Consider the following 23,832-nt stretch of genomic DNA (forward strand, 5'->3'; position numbering starts at 1 on the left):
GAAAAAGTGTTCACCAATCGGGCGATCGCTCACTATGCTGATGTTTGCCTTGGACATTTTTGAAGGATTTTTAAAAGCCGACAAAAGCACGTGTCCTTGGATCAGTTTTTTACAAAACGCCAGGGAAAAAACACTTCTGATAGAGAACATGAACTAAAGAGGGCAAAAAACTATGAGGACGCAGTTAAAACCACCACTTTCCGGGCATCGCTCCTCGTCCTTCCCGGAGGTGCATCCACAGCAGATCTCGTCGGTGCTTCCACCTCGGTGGCTCCGGGGCATCGCCTCCTTTTGGTCGTCCTCCCGCCGGCCGCGCAGGGGCAGCAGCGGAGGCTGCGGCCGGTCCGCGGACCACAGCGTGTTAGCCGGCCTGGCTAGGTCGGCTAATGTTCCTCGCGGCAGCGATGTAGCCGGCGTCGGCTTCGGACTATTCGACATTCGTTCGCTTGCTGGGAGGGGTTGTCTTGTCCAGGAAATCCTCCCTTCACCTCTGTGTACCCTCGGCCCGTCTCAGCACGATGGGGTGCAGAGCTTTCAGCCGCTCTGCCCCCAAACTCTGGAACTCACTCCCACCCGACATCTGAAATATTGATTCTCTTCCCACATTCAAATCACATCTCAAAACCCACCTATTTAAAATCGCATACTCAGTTTATATTATTTATGATTTTATTTATGATTTTATCTGTGGTTTTATTGTTCTTTTTTTAAATTGTAAGGTGTCCTTGAGTGTTTTGAAAGGCGCTTATAAAATGAAATGTATTGTTATTATTATTCCTTACTCATAATCTTTTTTTTCACATTATGCACAACTGTCATTTATTGTGCAATGATCTAATTGTAACATGTATTTGTTACATATTTTGATGGATGTTTATGCTTGAGGAAACATTTATGTCTGAATTTGGGGGGTTTTGGAACGAATTAGGGCATTTATATGGAAAACGCGTTTCTGCTTACAAAAAATTCCTTCAAGAACCAATTAATTTCATAAGTAGAGGTACCACTGTAGTTACTTTTTTTTTGCATGCTAGAGAGACAATGCACGAGAGAGAGAGAGAGAGAGAGAGAGAGAGAGAATTTCCATTCATTCCAATGGGTAAAGATGACTGAAGATTTGAGTGTTTTGAGTTACGAGTGTGGCCACAGAAATACTAAGCTCATATTTCAAGTCGATAGAAATGCCAAAAAGTTCTCATTTTTGTCCGATTGTGTCACACTAAGTCCAATAATTCTTTCAAACCACCAATGCTTCTTGAAAGCAACGCAACTTGTACCTGTACTGTACTGTACTGAATGTATGCTAAAATGTATTCGGAAACTCACACAGAGAAATTATGATGATTGTATACAGTGTTTTGGGACAATTTATGAGGACAACACAATCTTGTCTGCCGTTGATAAAATCGAGGTCATCATCAAACCATTAGAGACAAGTTTTTTTCACATCAAAATCACAAACTCACTCACAGTCATGCTGGAACAACAACCCCAACGTGTTCCCACAAGATTGGAAGCATAAAAATTAAAACCTGCCCCCAATAAGTCATTGATTGGTAAGTGATAATATGTATCTCAAGACGAAATGAAAGTGGAGGAACGATATTACTTAGGACAAAAAAAAAATCTTCTCCTCTACTCCTATACTTTTATTTTCTCTCGCTTTACCCAACACTCTCTTCAATATGTCTACCTTTTTTCTGTCTGCTCGCCCTTTCCAGAGGTCCTTCCCTAAATCCCGCCGAGAGGGGGTGGAGCTTAGGATAGTGAGGACGCACTGGTAATCCATGCAGTGACCCAGGTCAATTCAATTATCCTGTTTTCTTTAGCTGTGCGACGTGTGTGCCCATTTCACAGCCAACTCCCTTAATGCGCCCAGGATTAGCTTCTCTTACTTTTAATGATCTAACTATCGACGCCTTGGGCCCACAGCGCACTTAAACCCCCACCAATACGCGCACACACACACACACACACAAGAACACACAGCCAGGTGTTTGTGATTAATTCATTTTTGTGCAAAGAAATTCATTACGTATTGTGAATGTAAAGAGGCTTCCTAAAATGGAAATATGTATTTGAACGTGAGATTAGGTTTTGCTTCTTGATGCGGGTGAATGAGTGTGTTTGTATTACATAAACAAGAGCAAGAAGAGGATTGGATCATCTATCTGCATTTAACCCCGTTTCACCTCACACCTCCAAGATTTGAGATAACCATTTTAGTCCCAACACGTTTGTGTGGAAGCAAGTTAATCTCAAACTCTGAAGAAAAAAAGAGGTCATACTCAGCGAGTAAACGTTTGCGACACAACATACTTTGCATGCCATGCACACAGTGACTGACATTTTCTCAAGATGAACTGTGAATGGAATTTCTTTTAAAAGACAAATTAAATTCCAAAATTCCCACCAAAATGAATGAAAGCATCTGGAAGATAGGTTGCTAACATTCACCAAAATAATTTTTCACATTTTTTTCCTGATGTAAAGCATCTATTCCAACCTGTCGAAGCATTTTGATATTTTTTTTCACGTTCCAATTTACAGAATCAAGTATTTCACTTGTGTCCACTCTTTCAACTCATCACACCCTGAGGTTTTGAAGGTGTGGTTTGTCTCCCACACATTTAAAAATACATTTTAAGTTGAGTTAAGCGCAGTGCGGTTCCAGTTGAGCAGCTCTTAAGACCTGGCTCGGTGACCCAGAACAGCATCCTAATTGACTACACAATGTAAAACGGCTCCCTGTCATGACACGAAAATGCAAACGCGAACATGTTTTGTTCAAGGAACATCAAAAGTGAGACCCGGTGGTTCTGCCGGGTCAAGTCAAGTCATACCTGGGAGATCCTGTCCATTGTAGTTCCAGCCAGCCACAGCGAGCATGGATGGAAGAGGAGATCCAGGCCTGCTGTCCCTGTTCCTCTCCCTTTCCCGCTCTCCTTCCCAGTTCCTCTCAGCCTGCTGGGTTATATGTCTGACTGTGTCCTTGTTCTTTCTGTTCTTCCTCCGTCCCGATCCTGATATAGGCTGCCAGGATCCATCTCCACCTGCATTTGGGCCGCCTAGCGCCTGATGCCGTTGGCTCTGGGCCGCCTCCATGGGGGTGTCCCGGGGATGCGAGGAAGAGGCAGGGGACACCTGCTCCTCTTTGACGCTAACAGGCCTGTAGTCATGCGGCCAAGCAGGCTGGGAGTCATGACAAGTTTCTTCCTGGCTCTCGTGGCTCTTGGGGGGTTCTTGGTCCTCCTTGCCATACGTACTACCTCCCTCGTGGCAGCTGGCGATGGCAGAGTCCCCAGAGGAGTTGGCAGGGCTGGTACGGCGTGCCAGCCAGGGGGAAGTGCTGCGACCAGACATGATGGAGGCGAGGGCTTCGGAGGCCATTCCGACTATCCCACCTCCTCCTAAGCCCACTCTGGTTACTCCCCCTGCTCCCGGTATGCCAACTCCGCCTCCGCCGCCTCCACCGCCACTTCCTATGCCGGCTGTGACGACGGCTCCCATTTCAAAGTCGGCCAGTTCGTCGGCCATTTCGGAGCGGATGCTGATGTCGAGGGCGGCCTTGATGAAGCTGTGGCATGCTTGGACAATGTCTGTCATTTGCAGGTAGCTGGCCGCCGACATGACCTCAATGACGTTCTTGCTCGTTAGGGCGAGGTGAGCGGAGTACATAAAGTCGAGGATGGCTTTGAAGCCCGTCGCCGTCACAATGTCCAGGTGAGTGACTGTAGTTTGAAGGTGAGGCTCTGAACCTTTTTTAACCTGAGGCAGAAAGAATTAGGGGTATTTATTTACATCGTCGAGACATCGTGGAGCAACATAAAAGTCGCTCCCTTGTCACGACTTCAGCGAGAGTATCGAAGCTCACCTGGCAGTAAAGAGTCTTGAAGTAGCGGGAGGAGCCCAGGAGGATGTTCTTGTGGGCCTTGAAGATCTTTCCATCCACAATGACACAGGCGTCACAGAGGATACCGTGCTGCCGCTGCTCGTTGAGCTCTCGGAGGAGCTGACGGTAGTGAGAGGAGATCTCCATGTCCTCCTTCCTGTTGTTCATCTGGGTAGCTGAACAAAAGCCTCTTTTCCACAATCCTGAGAGAAGAAGAAATGCATTCATGTAAAATTCTGCTGCTCTCCTTCTCACTGCATTATTGCGACTCATAATGGTCATGAGAAACAACATTTCTCAATTTGGTAACTTAATGGTGTCATAAAATATGTTTTCTCTGAGCTAGCATATGAGCAAAAACATATACAATTCTAACAATTAAAAAATGAGAAGGTTTTGCTAAAAAGTGTTCGGAGGGTGATAAATTCAGACCAAATGTGACTAAAATGGAAAAAAATACGATCTGCAACTTCGGCGAGTGACCCTCGCATGAATAGAAAGTCAATGCAACAAAAAAATGAAACTCCTGGTGATCTTATTGAGTAACAATTTTTTGAGGCGCCACATATATTGTTCTGCATTGTGCTTTTATTGCACCGCAAAATGTGTGGTTGGGACTGTCAAGGAAGAGGCGGATTGCCATGGCCGCTAAAGCTACATAATAACAACACAAAGACAGGAAACGAGGTGGGGGGGGGGGGGGGGGGGGAGATAGTCTCGATGTTTGACAGATTATAGGCTCGGTTCATTGACTGCACTCAGGTATTGCTTTGACAGAGATTCTGAACTTCTGCTACGTTTCTAAGTCGCTCACTCGCAATTCAAATTTCGAATTGCAGCAGAGCGGTGGGCCAATCGGTCACCACTCATGAAAAGTAGTGGCAGGACACCGCACACTACACCACAGTTCGGCGGTGTTAATTCCCTTCACTGTGTATAATGGGTTCATTCATACAGTACCGACACTTATGCACATGTCAAACTATTCGAAAGATACAATACCTCAAAATGTTACTGTAATCATACCTTGTGAGATGCTCCACTTAATAGACCTTGTGCTAAATCCAAAAATTATGACATGCGCTCACGTACTACCAGCACATGGTCTGCCGTCCATCTTCTAAAGCAGTCATTTATGAAAGCTGGCATGTCATTTAATGAACGGACATCTCCTGAATGAAATATTTATCGGTAAATAGTGTGCACTTACATTGCATTTTATCTACACCATATGTTCCCCAAAGCGCTTTGCAAAGCCTCAAGTCTCACCCATTCACACACACATTTGTGCACCAATGGAAGGCTGCTGCCACGCAAGGTGCTGCCAGCTCCACCAGGAGCAAATTAAGGTACAAAGTCTTGCTCCCGGTCACGAGGTTTGAGGATCAAACCCACAACATTTTTAGGAGACGCCCACTTCGCCACTCAGCCATATTTTCAGAAGTGAGAGGTGGTTGAAAGTAGGGCTGCACAATTCTGGCCAAAATGATAACCAGAATTATTTTGATCAATAATGTGTTCACTATTATCAGTAATAATCAGAATGTTTCATAATTTAAAGGAAAACATCTGGATCTTTTTACGTCAACCTTGATACAATCAAATCTGTAATACACTTTCAGTGCAAAATAATACGTGAAAATGAATGAATTATCATTTTTGAATAAAATATAAAATAATCATATTTATCCAAGGATTAATTTTTTTTTCAAGGTTTAACTGAATAAATATTCTTGGATCTGACCTGTTATTTAGGCAACTTATTGAAGCCTTGACCATGCACCCCCACCCTCTCCCATCCCTGGTAGTTGGCTGACCAATGGTTGTGAAAGTGCTGATGAGAGAGAGATGAGAGATCCAGCAGAGCTCACATTTTAACCCGACGGAACACCCGCGAAGCCTACCCGACTCTAGTCCAGGGCGGGCCACGGCCAGCATTGTGGGGCCTCTCCCCGCCGGTGCCATCGCGACCCGGCCGCCTCGGAACCTTATCCTTAGTCGCGGGGAACCCAACTTTCTACCCTCCGTCGGTGGGACAAGGTGGGTTCAATGTAAATATCAGTCAATTAGGATAATTCAATCGTGGCAGCCAAAATTGTGATCACGATTAAAATTCACTTCATTGTGCAGCCCTAGTTAAGAGCCACGCATAGTGCATGCTGTCCCTCCGCGACATTTCAAGATTATTAAATGCAAGAAGGGCGGCCCGGTAGTCCAGTGGTTAGCAGGTCGACTTCACAGTGCAGAGGTACCGGGTTCGATTCCAGCTCCGGCCTCCCTGTGTGGAGTTTGCATGTTCTCCCCGGGCCTGCGTGGGTTTTCTCCGGGTGCTCCGGTTTCCTCCCACATTCCAAAAACATGCATGGCAGGCTGATTGAACACTCTAAATTGTCCCTAGGTGTGAGTGCGGGCGTGCGTGGTTGTTTGTCTCTGTGTGCCCTGCGGTTGGCTGGCAACCAATTCAGGGTGTGCCATGCCTACTGCCCGAAGACAGCTGGGATGGGCTCCAGCACCCCCCGCGACCCTAATGAGGGTGAAGTGGTTTGGAAGATGAATGAATGAATAAATGCAAGAAAAAGTAATGTGACAGTTTTAGTTTGGAATTTAAAGCTCCGGCAGCATAATGGTGTACATGCTGCGGCCTGGCGCGCAGATGGGGCGGGTTTGATTCCCGTCAATGCCCCAATATCGGTCCCAAACACGAATTTAAAAGAATTGCATCATCAAATTTGAAGTGCTTCGGCAGACGTTGCCAAATAAGTCGGACCAAAAGTCGCAGCAACTCGGGAATGAAATAAACTGGACATTGTTTCAATTCTACTCCAAGGAGAGGAAGTATATTTAGCAAAAGAAAGACACACCAGGCTAAGGATCACTCAAAAGGGAATGCGACATAAAGACGATGACATCAATAGAAGCCACATCTCAACCGCTGCAGTTTGATGTCTAAAAACGGCCCAGCAATAAATACACAGAAATATCTGTGTTTAAACACCCCCTGACAGGTTGATTTGAGTGTGTGTGTTGGGGAGAAAAGGTTTGTGTGTGTGTGTGTGTGTGTGTGTGTGTGTGTGTGTGTGTGTGTGTGTGTGTGTGTGTGATTGTGTGTGAGAGCTCATTAGATGTGACAGCTACATTATAACATGTTCAAGAAAGAGTTGAGAAGGAGGGAAAAAAAGCACATTTCGGGCAGACCACCAACACTCAACACGAGCGTGAAATTTAGCATGAAATCAATAAAGAAGGCATCGCTTTCAGCACAAGACAAAACCTCTCTTGAACTTTCACCTCGAAGCTTCTGCTCTTGCAGTCAGGGTGATGGACGTGCATCTCCCCAGACGACGACAAAGTAAAAACCCTTTCATGACAATCTGAAGAGCGACATGTGCATGCATAAATAAACACATAGAGATAAGAATTTTTGGATTGCGTCTACGATTGCTGAACTATTATCCAGTTGTTTGTTGTTGTTTTTTTTTCACAAAAGGCATTTCAAGTTTGAACACAAAGAGATGCAGGTGATAACAAAATCTTGAGGGAACGTGGAAATTGACAAAGGCAGACGTGCACGTCGCCGCTCGATCGAAACATTCAAGGAGATGGCGGGAAAACAAGGCCAAGCAAGCCCAAACATGCACCCTCAAACATGAACACGGAACACTTAGGCAGTGCATTAGCAGCTGCTTTCCCGCTCTCGTCTAGACGAGGACTAAATCGCGGGGACGCCCAATGTTGCCAAACGCAGCAGTGATTTGTTTTGAGAACGCCACAGCTGTCAGGTCTCATGGGCTGCTCTGAGAGATGACAGCTCGCCTGGGCCAAGGTGACAGCAACGTTTGCTCCGGGGCCGGCACACTTCAGGTCATGTTTAGCAAAGCTCTGCTCAACCTGATGGCTTGTTGGATCACATAAATCCTCAATGTCTCCCACGTCCGCTCGGACAAGCGAATCTCCTGTGAGCAGCATTGGACGAGGGCGCGGAGGAGGAAAGGGGGGGGGGGGGGGGGGGCGTTTGATCAATTTTCTGCTAATTCTTCACCTTTTCTTGGGCTTAGTGTTTATTTGAATCAGCGAAGAGTGAGAAATGCGCGTTTCATAAGGCAACTTGTTCTAGGGGTTTTTTGTGTTTTTCTTCCGGCTGACGCATTGCTGAGAAAAATCTATTGCTGCTCTATCCTTGAGATATTCTTTTACTTCTGCGTTGTGGCATGATGGAAACATCGAGAGTCTTCTCCAATCACCTTTGCAGACAAACTGAGGTGCTTGAAAGACACAGCCTCCTTTCTCTTGCTTCTCAGGGCCACTTGCATTCAACATCGAAAACCAGCCTGTTTCTATAAGATAGAAATGCTCAATTGCCACACACTCAACACTAGAAAGGTCCTTCATTCACGTAAATGTCCCGGTATTTTTGTTTTTCCTCTAACTACAAAAACACAGGGTCAATCTCTAACAAACATGTCTTAAAGGAAAAGTCACAATATGGACCAACTCGTCAAGCCTTCCATCCATTTCACAAATCAAGATGAATGTATCATATTCTTAAATCGCCACCAGACTGACGAGCAACATGTTGACACCACAGCAAGGAGAAAGCAAGACAGCAAATCACATGCGTTAAAAATGACATGACCGACAAGCTCTTTTGAGTGGATATAAGGGGCATTTTTATTCGAATCAGACACCAAAGAACTGCATGAAAGTGTTTCTCGATGCACTTTCACGCTTCCGACTTCCTTCTCGAAGATGCGACATTTCTCATGAGCTGAGGAAGAAGAGACTGCGACGCGCTGCCAGGACAGGGCGCCGAGCGAGGGCGAGATGATATCAATTTGTCCTCAATTGCGTTATCATGGCGATCATCAGATCGATCCCGATAAAATGGGCGAACTAGCGGTGCTAACCTGGCATGAGAGGGCCTTCTGAGAGTGATGTTTATGGAGTGGTGACTAACAACACCAACACCGGACTTGGTCTAGTACACACAAAGCAATTGGGCTGTTTTGGTCTCGATTTTGGACCAGGTTCGACAAATGCCAGACTATTTCAGAAGATTATCCAACAGGATGGACAGGTGGTCTGAGGTGTGTTAAGAATGAATTTATCCCAATAATCAAATCCAGAATGGTTCGAAACCTGTTCAATATTTCTGACCAAAAATCTTCAAGGTGTGTGGGGAAACCAACAATTCCCCAACTTTATTTGACTCTGAATTGTGTGGTGGAATGGAATGTAGCCAACTTACTGTCGTACCCAGTGTCGTATTTTTCATTAAGTGGGTGCCCAACGCGGCAAGAATTATTTTCCAGTGTAAGTCACTTTTCTGCAACACTTTCACTTTCGACCCCTTCGGTAATAGTCAGGAAACATCGGCACGAGGTAGCCTGTAAAAATTAGGCCTTCTTTAAAAAAGAAAAAAAAAGCATACCAAATAATCCTGTTCACAGAGTCCAAAAGTCAAGTGCAACTCAGAAATGGAGGACCAGATCGTGTAGCTGTGTGAAGCCCAAAAGTGTTTCTTTTACATCCAAAGTGTGCCAAGTCCACCATCATTTCCGCCTGACGTGCCCTCTTCAATGTAAGCATCTTGTGTTTCCAGGGTGTTGCTTTATCTGCTTCTTCATTTTTTGTGAGATCATATTAAAAAGGCAAGATTTCTGTCTTTGAGCTCTACATTCCAGATCTGTGGTGGGACAGGTCTTTGTGCGTGTGATAGTTGGTATTGAGATTATATCGGAGCGTACCATACGCAGTATGAGCAACATTGTTAAATGTCGGCTTTTTATCTTCACGTCACAGAGTAAAAATCCTTTGAGATTTGAAAAATTCTCATGTGCGTAAAAGGCATAAGAAAAACTTTTCATTTTCCAAGATGGCGCCCGAGTAGGCAGCCGTCGGCAAGTGCTCTTCAAGAGCCTTGCTTATTTGTTCTTTTTTGGTGTTTTTGTCTTTTGTTTTGTCACGTTGTTTGTTGTTTCATCGTGTGGACCTGATATGGACTGTTTTCAGCGTTTTTTGGCCACGACATTCGTCAAAGGAGAAGTATCTGTGCATGGTGGTTGCGCCTTCTCAGCAGCACGCCTGTACCAGCACGGATTTTGATTGGGAGGAATGTCGGTGCCATTGACTGTCGGTGCTGGACAGACCTGGGGCGCTTGTGTTTTTTGCGCCTGTAATGGGCAGCATTTTTCACAACCCCGTTTTGTTCAGTGGAGATGTCGGCGCTGTTGGACAGTCGGCGTTGGTGCGGCTGGATGGATGGCTGCTGAAGTTGAGGATGAGGAGAGAGGAGCGTCGGCGCAGAGCGCCGATGCGTATTTGGAACCGAGAGTCGCCGCTTGGAATTGAAATGGATTTCCATGGGACAGGAGAAGTGAACCAATCTCTTTTTTCGTCAATGGATGCTACAGCTTCTTGTTGACTTTGAAACTTAGCTTTTAGCCGACGTGTGCACATTTTGAGCACGACGTCTCTGATCCACTGGTTAAAGGACACTTTGATTCTCTCCTCTTTCATTTCAAACTGCTTCAAACAACAAAGCGTGTGACGGAAAAGTGGTTAGGACTGCCTGACTGTCCATGTTTTATGTTATGTGTTGTGTTTATTGTTTTACTTTATGTTAACTGTTTTGTTAAGCGCTTTGTTACAGCTGCCACTGTTGTGAAAGCGCTATATAAATCAGCATGTATTGTATTGTATTGTATAAAAACTGGGTGAACCTCTCTCCCCTCTGTACTGTACATTTTTTGTGCCCTCCTTGCTTGCCCGATGTTTTCTTTTTCTAATTTGCGTAACGACGACTGCTGAAACAAAGGAAATTTTCCCCATCTAATCTAACCTAATCTAACCAAATATAACTTTTTTTTCCAACCTGTGTCCTGGATTGTACAGTATGCAGGAATACAAACAAAATACGACATTCTGTGAACATCAAAAATGCATTAAAGGTTGCCTTGATGAAAACAAACAAACTGAAAAAAAGAATCATGATGGGGAATGAAATGAAGCACGCAAGGGAGGAAAATGTTTGCTTAATCACACATTGGTCCAAAAGACTCGGAGTACGTAGTTAATCAGAAAGGAGGAAGTTTTTAAAGAGTGCATTTTGACCTCTAAACTCTGCGCGCGCCTAATTAGCTTGTTTCTTTTCAACATGTTCAATTCCCTCCAGTCACTTTTCCAGAACGAGCAATCCCAAATCTCTCCAGTGTTTTTCCTCAACTTCTTTCCTTAGCGATCTGCTTGATGTATGAACTACTTCCATCCTTCCATGAATTTTCTACACAAGACACAAGAAGGCTGACATTTGGTTTTGTTTCGGTGAAGCTGCCACCAGAGATCCGAGGCTCTGTCATCCTTCTGACTCCAAATCAAAAGTGACTGTCGTCGTTCAGCCCTGCCCGACCAAGACCCACACGGGCATGCACACGTACAAACACACGATCGAGGGCCCCCTTGGTCGGAAGTCACACATACACACATTGCTCCTGTCCTCAAACAAATAAGCGCACGCGAGAGCTAAAACGCACACGCTTAGCCGAGCCTTCGTGGCGCTTTGTGTCGGTCACATCACAGCAAAGTCACTTGAGGCACCGGCCAGACGACTAAAGTGATGAGACGTGTGATGGAGTGAGAGGACGGGGCTTCTTCCTCCTTGTGCTTGTCTCTCTATTCAATTTGTCGCTCCGAGCCGGTCCACTGCTTCCTTGACCCGAGACCAATACAAACGACCTTCTGGACCAAACACGGAGACAAACTTTGTTTATGTGAGGTTTGCCTTGAATAGCTTCCTTTACAAAAGTCGATAAAAGTCTCTATAAAAGTCACGTTTGCATTGTATCGATATTGATGTTACCCAATTTAAAATCAACTGAAAAGTAGTTCAACTATTATAATTTAGAATACAAATTAAAAACCTAACAGATGCATGTTACAACTACTACCTACCGTAACTTTATTGTCATTAGAGTGCAATGTTGATTCGCAGATACAAAGAAGCGATAATGTGTAGTTAATATGTCATGTGTGTTCTAAATGATGACATTCAACATTTTCCACATTTGGGTTCCTATATAGGTGCAGGGTCAATGTTCCAACTACAGTATGTGTAACATTACAGCGACTTGCAAACATATGATTTTCATGAACACTTGGACCTACTACGCTGCTGTATGTTGGTCACAATGTGGTACTTGGAACATTCAGTATTTTTTAGGTGGTACTATGTTTAAGAGGTTATATAGCAACTGCTTTTAACAGTTTGAAATGTAACACAATGAACAACTTGGGTTGAAAATCTGACAGGTTAAAAATGGATTTTGATTGAATATTAAAAGCAGGAAAAACATCATCTTGCCCAATTTAAATACAACAAATAATAAAAGCAAAGATTTGGTCAATGTAAGTAGGTTACGGGCTATTTTTAGTTAAGATCTCTCCAAATCATATTTTCCCATTGAAATGAATGGAAATGCCACTAATCTGTTCCAGCATCCCAAAAGAATAAAAAATACCAAGTTTGCAGTGTGCTCTTTTTTAACAAAGGTAGCATTCCATAATATTGTACTTTATAACAACATACAGTAATCACCTCATTAAATATTAAAAGAATTAAACACTTTTATCACAGTGGATGTCTGTACAACATAGACGTCTCAACTCCTCACAGAAAATAATGAATACATTACTGTGAGTACTGTTATCTTGAAAGTCTAAATGCATTGCTGCACGTGTTCAAATATCAGTTGCTTCAAAGGGTTATATATGCGTTTGCGAATATACATTCAAATTAGCATTACGCTAGAAGACTAAATGTTAAGCTATGTGTTTTAAATACTTGAGTAATTCTCCTAGTTTTTTGTTTACTTATACAATAAAGTTTAACTTCTGGGAGAGGCAAAGTGGAGAAAAGTTGTAAGCTGCATCCACTGTCGCCATGCAGCGCTCTTCTCTCATGTTTGCGCTCGCAAGTCAAAGCAGAAAGAAAAAAAACAGCTGAATAACACGCATGTTGAAAAACTCTAAAATCGAGTCACTTATAGCAATAATTATTTTAATAGAGTCATACTGTAGGTGAATATATATCCCAATTTTATTGTGCCCCCTGCAAGCTATGGCATCCTTAGCAATTGCCGATATTGCATCAAGGGTGAACCGGCTCTGCTCAAAAAACACAAGTGCCAGGAGGAACATTGTTGTGCAGGTTATGTCACGTATGTTAACACTGCTGTCTATGCAATTTAATACATTTTGACAATACGGGTCTTTTCAGTAAGTGGGGACACGTTATCCTTTAGTGGCTAGTATGCTGCTCAGAAAATTGCCACCCTCATCTAATCACGCCGCATACAAATTGCACTCATCTGCTCAGCAAATGTCTGTCATGTTCCTGTTCTGGGCCTGGCCAGCAGGTGGCAGACTGAGCGGACTTTCTGGCTGCACACCTGCTGCCAATCTGTCATTTACGGAACTGTGTATTTAAGCACCCGCAATCTGTCTTCTGGTTGTCGGAGTATTGTTTATGCCTTGCTGTTTCCATGCTCATAGACTATTCTTGCTATAGATCTCGTCGTGTTTCGCTTTTGAACTCTCGGTACCAATGGTTTTGTAAGTATTGGATTTTATTTTGTGATTTGGCTTTCGCTTGCGTGTATTTTGATACAATGTTTTTGTTTGTCTTCGCGGTCCTTATTTTCCTCCCTTGCCTTTTGTGCAAGCGCTTTTCATTGTTCGTTTTTTGTGCCCTCTGGTCCTTGTTTTGACCAGAGCTTTATGTTATCTCTTAGTCGTGGCGATTTTTGTATTAAAAACATATTTTTGCAACGGAGACTTTGTTGACGTCTACACTTTGGGGTCCAAACTTAATTCGGCTTGTCCGAAACGCAACAGAATACTCCGACCACAATGGATCCCATAGATGTTAACAGGATAATGACCAGCCAGGGACAACTGGTGGGCCAGCACGGACAAGCGTTCGCGGAGCTCCGAGAGACAGTCTCCGTGCTGGCTAATCAGCTTGATAATGTGAGTTCCCGGATGGATCAAACGAGCCACCGAGAAACGCCACCCTCAAGATCACATACGGTTGCCACCGAGATACCATCTTCCCCGATCGTAGGGCGGGAGCCTAATTTCCCTCACCCCCCTCGCTATGGTGGCGAACCGGGACTCTGTATACAATTTTTGCACCAATGCTCTTTAATATTCGACCAGCAACCTTCTGCTTACGAGAAGGATAGAACCAAGGTGGCATTCATAATGAGCCTGTTGACTGGTCAGGCGGCGTCTTGGGCAGTGGAAATAAGCAATGCTCAACCCGGGCTTCGATCTTCCTTCCCTGAGTTTGTCGCAGAGTTTCGTCGCGTGTTTCACCATCCGGTTATGGGAAGGGAGGCCGAAGGACGGCTACTCGCTATTCGGCAAGGAAAACAATCCGTTGCCGAATATTCCATTTCTTTTCGTATTCTGGCCGCCCGTAGTGGTTATGGGGACCGCGCCCTGTGTGGCTTGTTTCGCCGCGGGTTGAATGTATCATTAAAGGACGAACTGGCCGGCAATGACAGCACCAATTTGGAGGAACTCATTAATCTGGCCCTGGTTATGGACAACCGCCTGAGGGAACATGGGGACGAACGGGGAACTGCCCGTTTCCAGCCCCGACGTGCGCGCGGTCGGCCGGCTTACCGCGAGTCCTGGCGGCCGTCCGGACCAGAGCATCACCCCGGTGCCAGGATCGTCGCCGCTGAGGGAGAGCCTTTGCAGCTGGGCGGAGGGCGTGTGGGGCCGGAGGAGAGACGACGACAGATTCGTGACCAGGCCTATTTCTACTGCGGCCAACAAGGACATCGAGTCGCCGACTGTCCGATGACCCCAACCCGCTTTTCTACTCGCACCTACAACCGTGAGTCTGCACCCCGCACAGAATATCGGGAGCCGAGAAGAGAGGAGTCCAGGTCGGGACTCCCCAAGAGACTTGAGCTGGACGGGACAATCTATGGTCCTTCACGGGCTTTTTCGGTTCGGGCACTGGTGGACTCTGGGGCGGACGATTGTTTTATCGACACTAAAATGGCTAATGACCTGGGTTGTCCGGTAGAGGAGTTGGATGTGGCTAAACGTGTTCACGATCTCGATGGGCGACTCCTGGCGGAGATAAAACAGATCACGGGCCCCTTAATGTTAAAGGTCTCTGGAAATCATGTTGAACAGAGGCGATTTTATCTTATGCAGTCTCGATCCGTACCTGTCATCCTTGGGTTACCCTGGTTAAAGACCCATAATCCTGTCATCGCGTGGGATCGCACCGCAATTGAGAATTGGAGCCCCTTTTGTATTTGCATTGTCTGCGGTCGGCAGCGGGGGGTAGAGGGCTGCCTCGCACCGACCCACCAGAAGCCATTTGCTTGGACAACGTCCCAAGCATCTATCATGATTTACGCCAAGTGTTTAGTAAAGATCGTGCTCAATCCCTGCCTCCACACAGACCTTACGACTGTGCCATCGACTTGCTGACTAACGTCCCTCTACCGAGTTCTCGATTTTATCAGGTTTCACAGCCAGAACGAGAGGCTTTAAGGGAATACATTGACAGCTCACTCTCGGCTGGCCTCATTAGGCCATCTAAGTCCCCATTGGGGGCCGGGTTCCTCTTTATTGAAAAGAAAGACAAGTCGTTATGACCATGCGTAGACTATCGGGGACTAAATGAAATCACCATAAAAAACAAATATCCTCTTCCACTATTAGATTCGGCATTTGCCCCCCTCCAATCAGCAACCGTTTTCTCAAAACTAGATCTACGCAGTGCTTACCATTTGGTCCGTATTAGGGAGGGGGACGAATGGAAGACTGCATTCAAGACACCATTGGGCCATTTTGAATATTTAGTCATGCCTTTTGGGTTAACCAACGCTCCTGCCGTGTTTCAAAGTTTAATCAACGACGTGTTGAGAGATTTTTTGAACGTGTTTTGTTTTGTTTACCTGGATGACATATTGATATTTTCAAGGAACATCAACACCACGTCAGGCTAATTTTGCAACGTCTAATGGAGAATCGTCTCTTTGTCAAAGCCGAGAAATGTGAGTTTCACGTCGATTCTATTTCATTCCTTGGGTTCATCGTGGAGAAGGGCCAGCTGAGAGCCGATCCTGCCAAGATTAAGGCGGTGGTGGAATGGCCGACACCCACCACGAGGAAGCAGTTACAACGTTTCTTGGGGTTCGCTAATTTCTACCGTCGTTTTATTCGTAATTACAGCCAGAGAGCACTTCCATTAACCCGGTTGGCGTCCGTCAAAGTCCCGTTTAGGTGGGATTCGGAGGCCGACAGAGCGTTTGCCGAATTAAAGAAGTCATTCACTAAGCCACCCGTTTTGCAACATCCTAACCCTGATATTGCTTTTGTAGTAGAGGTGGACGCTTCGGATTCAGGAGTGGGGGCAGTACTGTCTCAGCGTTCACCAGTTGACCAGAGGATCCACCCTTGCGCCTTCTTCTCACGACGTCTCAGTCCTGCTGAAGCCAACTATGATGTGGGAAATCGAGAATTGTTGGCCGTCGTGCTAGCCCTACAGGAATGGAGACACTGGCTCGAAGGAACTAGGGAGCCGTTCGCCGTGTACACCGACCACAAGAACCTCGCATACATTCGCTCGGCCAAGAGACTGAACTCCCGTCAAGCCCGGTGGGCACTCCTGTTTACACGCTACAATTTCACGCTCACCTACAGCCCAGGATCTAAGAACGTGAAACCTGACGCCCTATCTCGGATCTATGACCCAGCGGCCGAGAGCAGTGTACCTCAGAGCATCCTACCGGACCACCGCATCATGGGAGCGCTGAGGTGGGAGATTGAGCGGAGGATCTCAAGCGGGCCCATCGTGTGTGGAGGGAGACCAGGGCAGCCCTGTCGCGTACCGCCACCAGAAACCAGCAGATTGCAGATCGTCGACGTCGCCCGGCACCAAGCTATCAGGTGGGGCAGAAGGTGTGGCTGTCTACTAGGAATCTGCGTCTGGCTGGTACCTCGAGCAAGTTGGGGCCTCGCTTCACGGGACCGTTCATGGTGGAGTCTGTCTTGAGCCCCGTCTCTGTCAAGCTCCGGTTGACGCCCACCATGAAGGTCCACCCAGTCTTCCATGTTTCCCTGCTTAAACCGGTGGCTACCAGTCCCCTGGCTCCTCCTCCCGCCTCGCCTCCTCCTCCGCAGATTGTCGACGGTGACCCGGTGTACACGGTGAGGGAAATCCTGGACTCTCGGCGCAGGGGTAAGGGGTTCCAGTACCTGGTCGACTGGGAAGGCTACGGACCGGAGGATCGGCAGTGGGTCCCCCGCTCCTGGATCTTGGACCCGGCCCTTCTCCGTGCTTTCCACACTGCTCACCCTTCGAAGCCGCGTGGACCGCCCGTTGAGAGGGGGGGGGGGGGGGGGGGGTACTGTCATGTTCCTGTTCTGGGCCTGGCCAGCAGGTGGCAGACTGAGCGGACTTTCTGGCTGCACACCTGCTGCCAATCTGTCATTTACGGAACTGTGTATTCAAGCACCCGCAATCTGTCTTCTGGTTGTCGGAGTATTGTTTATGCCTTGCTGTTTCCATGCTCATAGACTATTCTTGCTATAGATCTCGTCGTGTTTCGCTTTTGAACTCTCGGTACCAATGGTTTTGTAAGTATTGGATTTTATTTTGTGATTTGGCTTTCGCTTGCGTGTATTTTGATACATTGTTTTTGTTTGTCTTCGCGGTCCTTATTTTCCTCCCTTGCCTTTTGTGCAAGCGCTTTTCGTTGTTCGTTTTTTGTGCCCTCTGGTCCTTGTTTTGACCAGCGCTTTATGTTATCTCTTAGTCGTGGCGATTTTTGTATTAAAAACATATTTTTGCAACGGAGACCTTGTTGACGTCTACACTTTGGGGTCCAAACTTAATTCGGCTTGTCCGAAACGCAACAATGTCACAGTTCTGTGCATTGCTTGATAAAAGGGCTTCAGAGGGGTGAACAAGGGAGACAAAACAGAGTTGCAGCTCTTGTGACGGGTTGGAGTCAGACTCTGTTTCAGAGCTCCATATATCTGAGGTGAATGGGCAGATATTACGGTATCAATGAACGATCATAACAAGTCATAAGTTATTGGTTATTTCAGCAATCGGTCAGCAATTGGGAAAGCAGATGAGTTTGGTGTTCATGAATAATACCATGAAACAAACAAAGTTTATATTCTTTATTTGTTTGCTTTTGTTGATGAATATTGTAGTTTTGTTTTGTTTTTTGTTGTTGTTTTTTTGTCACAGCAATAGTGGGTAAATGGGGCCCTTTGATTGATCTGTTTGAAATGTTCCATTCGAGGTAGTTACACTGTGCGTACAGTAAACAGTATACTTATGCGGGATAGTCTTCGGTCGGTGCGCTACAACAGTTCAACAAATTTCCCTCAAACCAGTAATCAGCGTATTGTGGTCTGATTTTCTAGCATGAACTCTATATTGAGCCGTTTCATCCAATTTCACAGCTTGCAACCATTGCTGAAATCTTCAGGCAAAGCACAGGTGAGAGGCTGCTGATGCTGATCTTGTTTGAATTTTCAGTGGAAATATTTTCATGCATGCAAAAACAAATAAAATGGACGGAAGAAAAATCATTTAGGTGTTCCATTCCACAGATGGAGACTTGATTGTTTAATTGACAAATGAACAAAGTATAAAACATCACAATATATCGGGTTGCAACAAAATTATTTTAAGAATTGATTAATATGCTGATTATGTGTTAGATGTAGATTTTTTTTATCTGATTATTCTATCTATTTCTAATCCATTCTTTTTCCATCCATTCATTTAGTCAAAAACATTTCAAATAGACCAGTGGTTCTTAACCTGGGTTCGATCGAACCCCAGGGGTTCGATGAATCGGTCTCAGGGGTTCGACGGAGCCTCTGCCATGGAAGGTAAGACATACACGACTCAACATGTCAATTAGTTGTGACATGCCCGCTTGGCCATCACTGGCTGCAGATGATCACATGACATTGCTTGTCTAATCAGTGCTGTGGGACATTTAGTTCGCTTAGTAGTCAACGTATGACTGTCGTGATAGTACATCGTACAATAAAAAAAAAACAAGTACTGTATACTTATCTCTTGAAATGTTATTTCCTTTTACTGTTTGTAATAAATGCAGAGTTTTTTTTAAATATCTTGAATTTGCAAAAACAAAAAAAATATTATATATATATATATATATATATATATATTTATTTATTTATTTATTTTTCGCGAATGAATGTACATATGAACTGGTTAGGTTTGGTACCTCAAAGAAGGTTAAGAACCACTGAAATAGACTATGTAGAAAATGCACAAATTCACAATGATTTAGTTCATGATTGTGTGAATTACATATCAGAAAGCAAGCAAAAAAATTTACTATTTTTTCCAAAGTAAAAGCAGATATTGTCTCAAGTATTTTTGAAATACAAAGGTAATCAGTCTGCTTTCATGGACAACTACAGAAACCTGAGAATATTTACTGTTGAGAAGCTGAAATCAGAATTATTGTTGATTATGACATTCAATTAACAGTCTAATAAATGATGACTTGTGCCGCTAAAAGATCTGGAAATTGAACGTGTCAGCCCTAGCTAGAACTATTCTAAAAAGTTTTAGCATGTATTTTGAGTTTCAGAACGTGTTATTTAATAATTGATTTGCATCCTAGTCCCCCCCCCCTCCCCCGTGATTGCCATTGGTTAGTTTTGTGTAAGGCAAAATAAAGAGAACTAAATTTACCTTTAAAACGACAACCTCACTGGCTGTTTTATTTGTGATGCTTCATAAATTCCCACCATAGTCGTAAATGGCTCCTCGCTGCTACACTCAGTCTCCCTTCACGGCATGAGGGCAGTGAAAGGTCACCATGAAAAGCAAGCATGGAAGCAGAGCCGGACATGAGGGATCCAATGAAAGAAGGAAAGAGTAGGTGAGGTGAAAAGAGATGAGCGATAGACAGCGAGTGAATGACAGGAAAGAAGAGGAAAATGACTCAGGCAGCCAATATTTTTAAACAGCTTTGCTTCCACTCAACGAGGCATCAAGGCCATTATCCCGAGGTTAATCCCCAATCCGACGGAGCTGGCAGCCTTTCGGGACAAGCCAGCGTGTTCGCCCATCAACAAGGCAGGAAACGAAAATAACACGCACGCACAGAGCCAGTGATAGACAGGTAGACCAGCTACATTAAAAAAAAATAATAATAAATCATTTAGAATTTATTCTTAGCTTCTCCATTTTCTTTACATGCTGCACTCTTTTATCTCCTCTGGCTTCATCTTTGCGGCGGCTCTTTATATCTCACTATTTTACATATTCTAAATATCAAGTCAGCACACTCTTTTTTTCCACATATACAGCCTCCATCTATGCACCTACCCGTCCCATCAGCTTTGAGCATGCTGTATTTTCCACCTCCACCTCTCTTTCCCTCCGTCTTTCCGTCCGTCCGTCTGCGCACCGGCTGGCCGCCCTCCAAGGAGCCAAGGTGGAGGAGAGAGGGATCGTCGTGTCATGTGGAGAGGCACCAAAGAGGATCCAGGAGGCTTAGAGAGACTTAATGCTACTTCCTTCATCCACCCTCGTTCCCTTCCATTCCAGTCCGCACCGGAAAAGTCAGGCCAACAACCTTCACAGACGCCTCGGACGGTCACCCCTCAAGCTGTGGAGGTTCACGGTCTGTGAGGGAATTAGCCTCCGGTCTTGTGCCTGTTTTATGACATCACCGTACCGGTCGCCATCTCGTCTTCTCACCTCCAGCCTCGCGAGGTGTTAAGCCCTGGGGATCACCTTGAAATCCAGTCGTAGTAAAGACCGACTAGGATCATCCCAAAGTGACAGTTTCCGTTTGGCTCCTCAAGCCCGTAGGTGACACAACACCAGTCAGTGACAGTGATTTGCATATATGCAACCGGATTGAGCTCTGTTTGCACATTGTCCCGTCTTGTCTCTTGTCATGTTCACTCAAAATGACAGTCTGTCAAAATTCTCACTCTGGGAGGAATGGCCACGCCAAGCCGAGTACAACAAACCAAGAGTTTGGAAAATTGGATGACGGGATTCTTATTTTGCGGGAATGTTTTTGTGAGTTCACTTCCAGAAAACCTGATCCAAAGTTGCCTTGAAATTAGAGTGAAACAGTATAACTTCATTATTTGTCAACATATCCTTTCAACCCTTCCATCTCGTCTGCTAGCCCTTCTCCGATTGGCTGACAAGGTTCCATTTAAAATATCCACCAATAAGCTTGTATGGGCAAATTTGAGGGGTCTTCAAATTTACATGTAGGTTTAAATATTTCTCAATTAATCGACAATTAATTAATCATTTAGAGACCTTGCTTGTCTTAAATGTGCCCCAGTCATCAGAATTTGAGCACTGAACATTCTCAGATTTGTGCCGTCCACCTGTAAGGGCAGACTGATTATCTGGGTTTAATTAAAATCTGACATTCGCTCACCACTTTTACTTTGAAAAAGAATGATCGACATATTTCCGACATTGCGGTTTTTCATCTTTCATCATTCTGGTTCCCATTAACCGCAAAAACTCAGGCATTACTATCCATCTAAAAAGCAATCCATAATCAAAATGATTATTGAAATTAGCATTTGTGGCGGCTCTTGCGCAAAAGTAAGATTATTCGTCAGAACAGACGTATGGGCAGTAGGTCATGTAGTTTAGTGCTCAAATGTGTATTAGTGAATATTTTTCATTGATTATTAGTTATAGAGGTGTTCATTCCATGTTTTAGGAAAATTCCACAAAGAAGTTAGCCCCTTGTCACCTCGCTACTCAATTTGTGTGTGTGTGTGTACGTGTGTGGTTTCTGGGCTATCTTCCTCTCCAAGCCCACTCGGCCTCCCATGGTAACAACCTGATGGACGACCCGGGGCTTAGCCTAAATTTTCTCTCTATTAAAAGCTGCGAATTGCAAATAATAAAACATCTCATTACCACAGTTTGAGAAGCCAAATGAAAAGCTGCAGGAGGAGGTGTGGATGATTGGGGCCTTAAGACAAAAGAGGGGTTATAAAGGAAGGCAGAGGGCAGGATGGGGCAAGTGAGTGGGAGTGGAGGATGTGACAGGCAAAGCAGGGAGGATGGAGGAGTTCAAGGGGACACAACAGATAACAAGACACGGAGCCTTTGTTTGAGACTTGCTACCATGAGCTTAGCCAGCAGCCAGGCTTCACCACTTATGTAAACAGAGGTGGAAAAACAAAAATTAAAAAATACGGATTTTGCCATGCATCTACTTCCTACCAAAGGCATAATTAGACAGCATATGGTCAGGTCCATATATTTTGGGACATGGACACAATTGTCATCTTTTTGGCTGTAAACACCACCGCGATGGATTTCAATTGAAACTGCAGACTTTCACATTTATTTTGAGTGTTGACATCAAAATTGGGTGATCGGTGTACGAATTCCAGCTGTTGGCATAAATGCCTCCTATTTTTGAAGGGAGCAAGATAATCGGATAAATGAACAAAAATGAATCAAACTTTGCTGCGATTGGCTGGCAGCTGTTTCAGGGTGTCCCCCGCCTACTGCCCGAAGATGGCTGGGATAGGTTCCAGCATCCCCCGCGACCCTTGTGAGGATAAAGCGGATCAGAAAATGGATGGATGGATGAATCAAACTTTGACGTTTTCACCCCTGCCCTCCCCCAAATCCTTTGCAGTCAATTACGGCCTAAGGTGCTGCACTTCATCCCCAATCATGCTCTGCCAGGCCTCAACCGAAACTGTTTTGTTGTTGCTTGGGGAAATTTCCCTACAATGTCATCTTCAGCACTTGAAAGTAATGCTTGGTCAGATTCAGGTCAGGTAATTGACTTGGACAACAATGCATAATATTCCAATTCTTTTCTTTTGGTTGTATGGTGTTTGTCCATTACACTGTGAAGTGCCGTCCAATAAATTCTGAAATGTTTGGGTCAAAATGACCAGATAATCAGATTGTCTGAAATACTTCAGAATTGATCCTGCCTATATGTCAGCAGTCATATCTAAGACTGTAAACAAGTGGTTAGGCATCACCGTTTGCATTTTGCACCTCAAACAAACAAAATTGAAACAAAAAACTATGTTGTGAATATTAAAACGGGTATAAGATAAAATAATCAGAGTGACCGCCGCTACTGAGGGCTTTAGTTTTCCCTGCGCTCCCTCCGTGATGGTCTCGAGTGGCGGGGGGCTTGGCTCAACTGATCGGGAAAAAGAGCCCGTCTCATGTATGAGGCTGTCTCAACGCCAAACTGATGCGTATTACCCAGACGTCCATATGAAGTGTAGATGGTAAATTGCAATGTGCAATTCACATTAGTCCTCGCGGCAATGAGCCGCTAATTATATGTCAGCCAGCTTGCAACATTACTGGCTCAGCACAGGGCCGTCGCTAGTCATTTTGGGCCCAAAATAATCATAGACAAACACCCCACCCGACCATGTGAATACCACCACCCACAAATACTTTAGTTCCATTTTGACAAAAAGTGAGTTCTGTGATTTAAGTCAATGTGTTCTACTTTTGAAATAGTTAGGAATTTATGATGTCTGAAATTATTCTACTAATATTTATCACAAAAGATTTTTATTTCTCATCTACTAAATGCCCACAAAGTCTGGGGAAATAGGATATTGGAGGGGTCGCCTCATTCACCAGACCTTTCTCCTCTTGAATTGTTTTTCTGATGGATGTTAAAGGAAAAAGTATACTCCCTGAATATTTAAGATTTAACCCATTTCATCCCACCGGTCACATTTGTAAAGGACAACAATGATTTAATTTACAGGGCTCTAAAATGTTTTATTACTGATTACTTAAAAGGGCTACCAATGACACCTGATTTTGACTTTTAGATGTCTGGGAAAAATTTGGGATTAAATGG

General features: G+C 44.7%; 1 protein-coding gene across 2 annotated transcripts in view; it reads right to left on the reverse strand.

The window, feature by feature from the left end:
• The window catches only part of zbtb46 (zinc finger and BTB domain containing 46), a 92,845-nt gene that overhangs the window by 51,771 nt on the left and 17,242 nt on the right, over positions 1-23,832 (reverse strand). The window contains exons 1-3 of one of the 2 annotated variants that reach the window (XM_086124584.1): positions 20,313-20,668; positions 3,875-4,095; positions 2,844-3,768 (exon numbers count right to left, since the gene is read on the reverse strand). In XM_086124584.1, the coding sequence (XP_085980710.1) occupies positions 2,844-3,768; positions 3,875-4,095; positions 20,313-20,334 (1,168 nt within the window). In that variant the 5' untranslated portion in view covers positions 20,335-20,668. Of the gene's footprint in view, positions 1-2,843; positions 3,769-3,874; positions 4,096-20,312; positions 20,669-23,832 lie in introns of those variants that run through there. The other variant, XM_086124590.1, reaches the window with a different exon arrangement.

Source organism: Hippocampus guttulatus, chromosome 1, assembly GCF_054856545.1.
Source record: "Hippocampus guttulatus isolate MCC_2025c chromosome 1, RoL_Hgut_1.0, whole genome shotgun sequence".
NCBI classification, from domain to species: Eukaryota; Metazoa; Chordata; class Actinopteri; order Syngnathiformes; family Syngnathidae; genus Hippocampus; species Hippocampus guttulatus.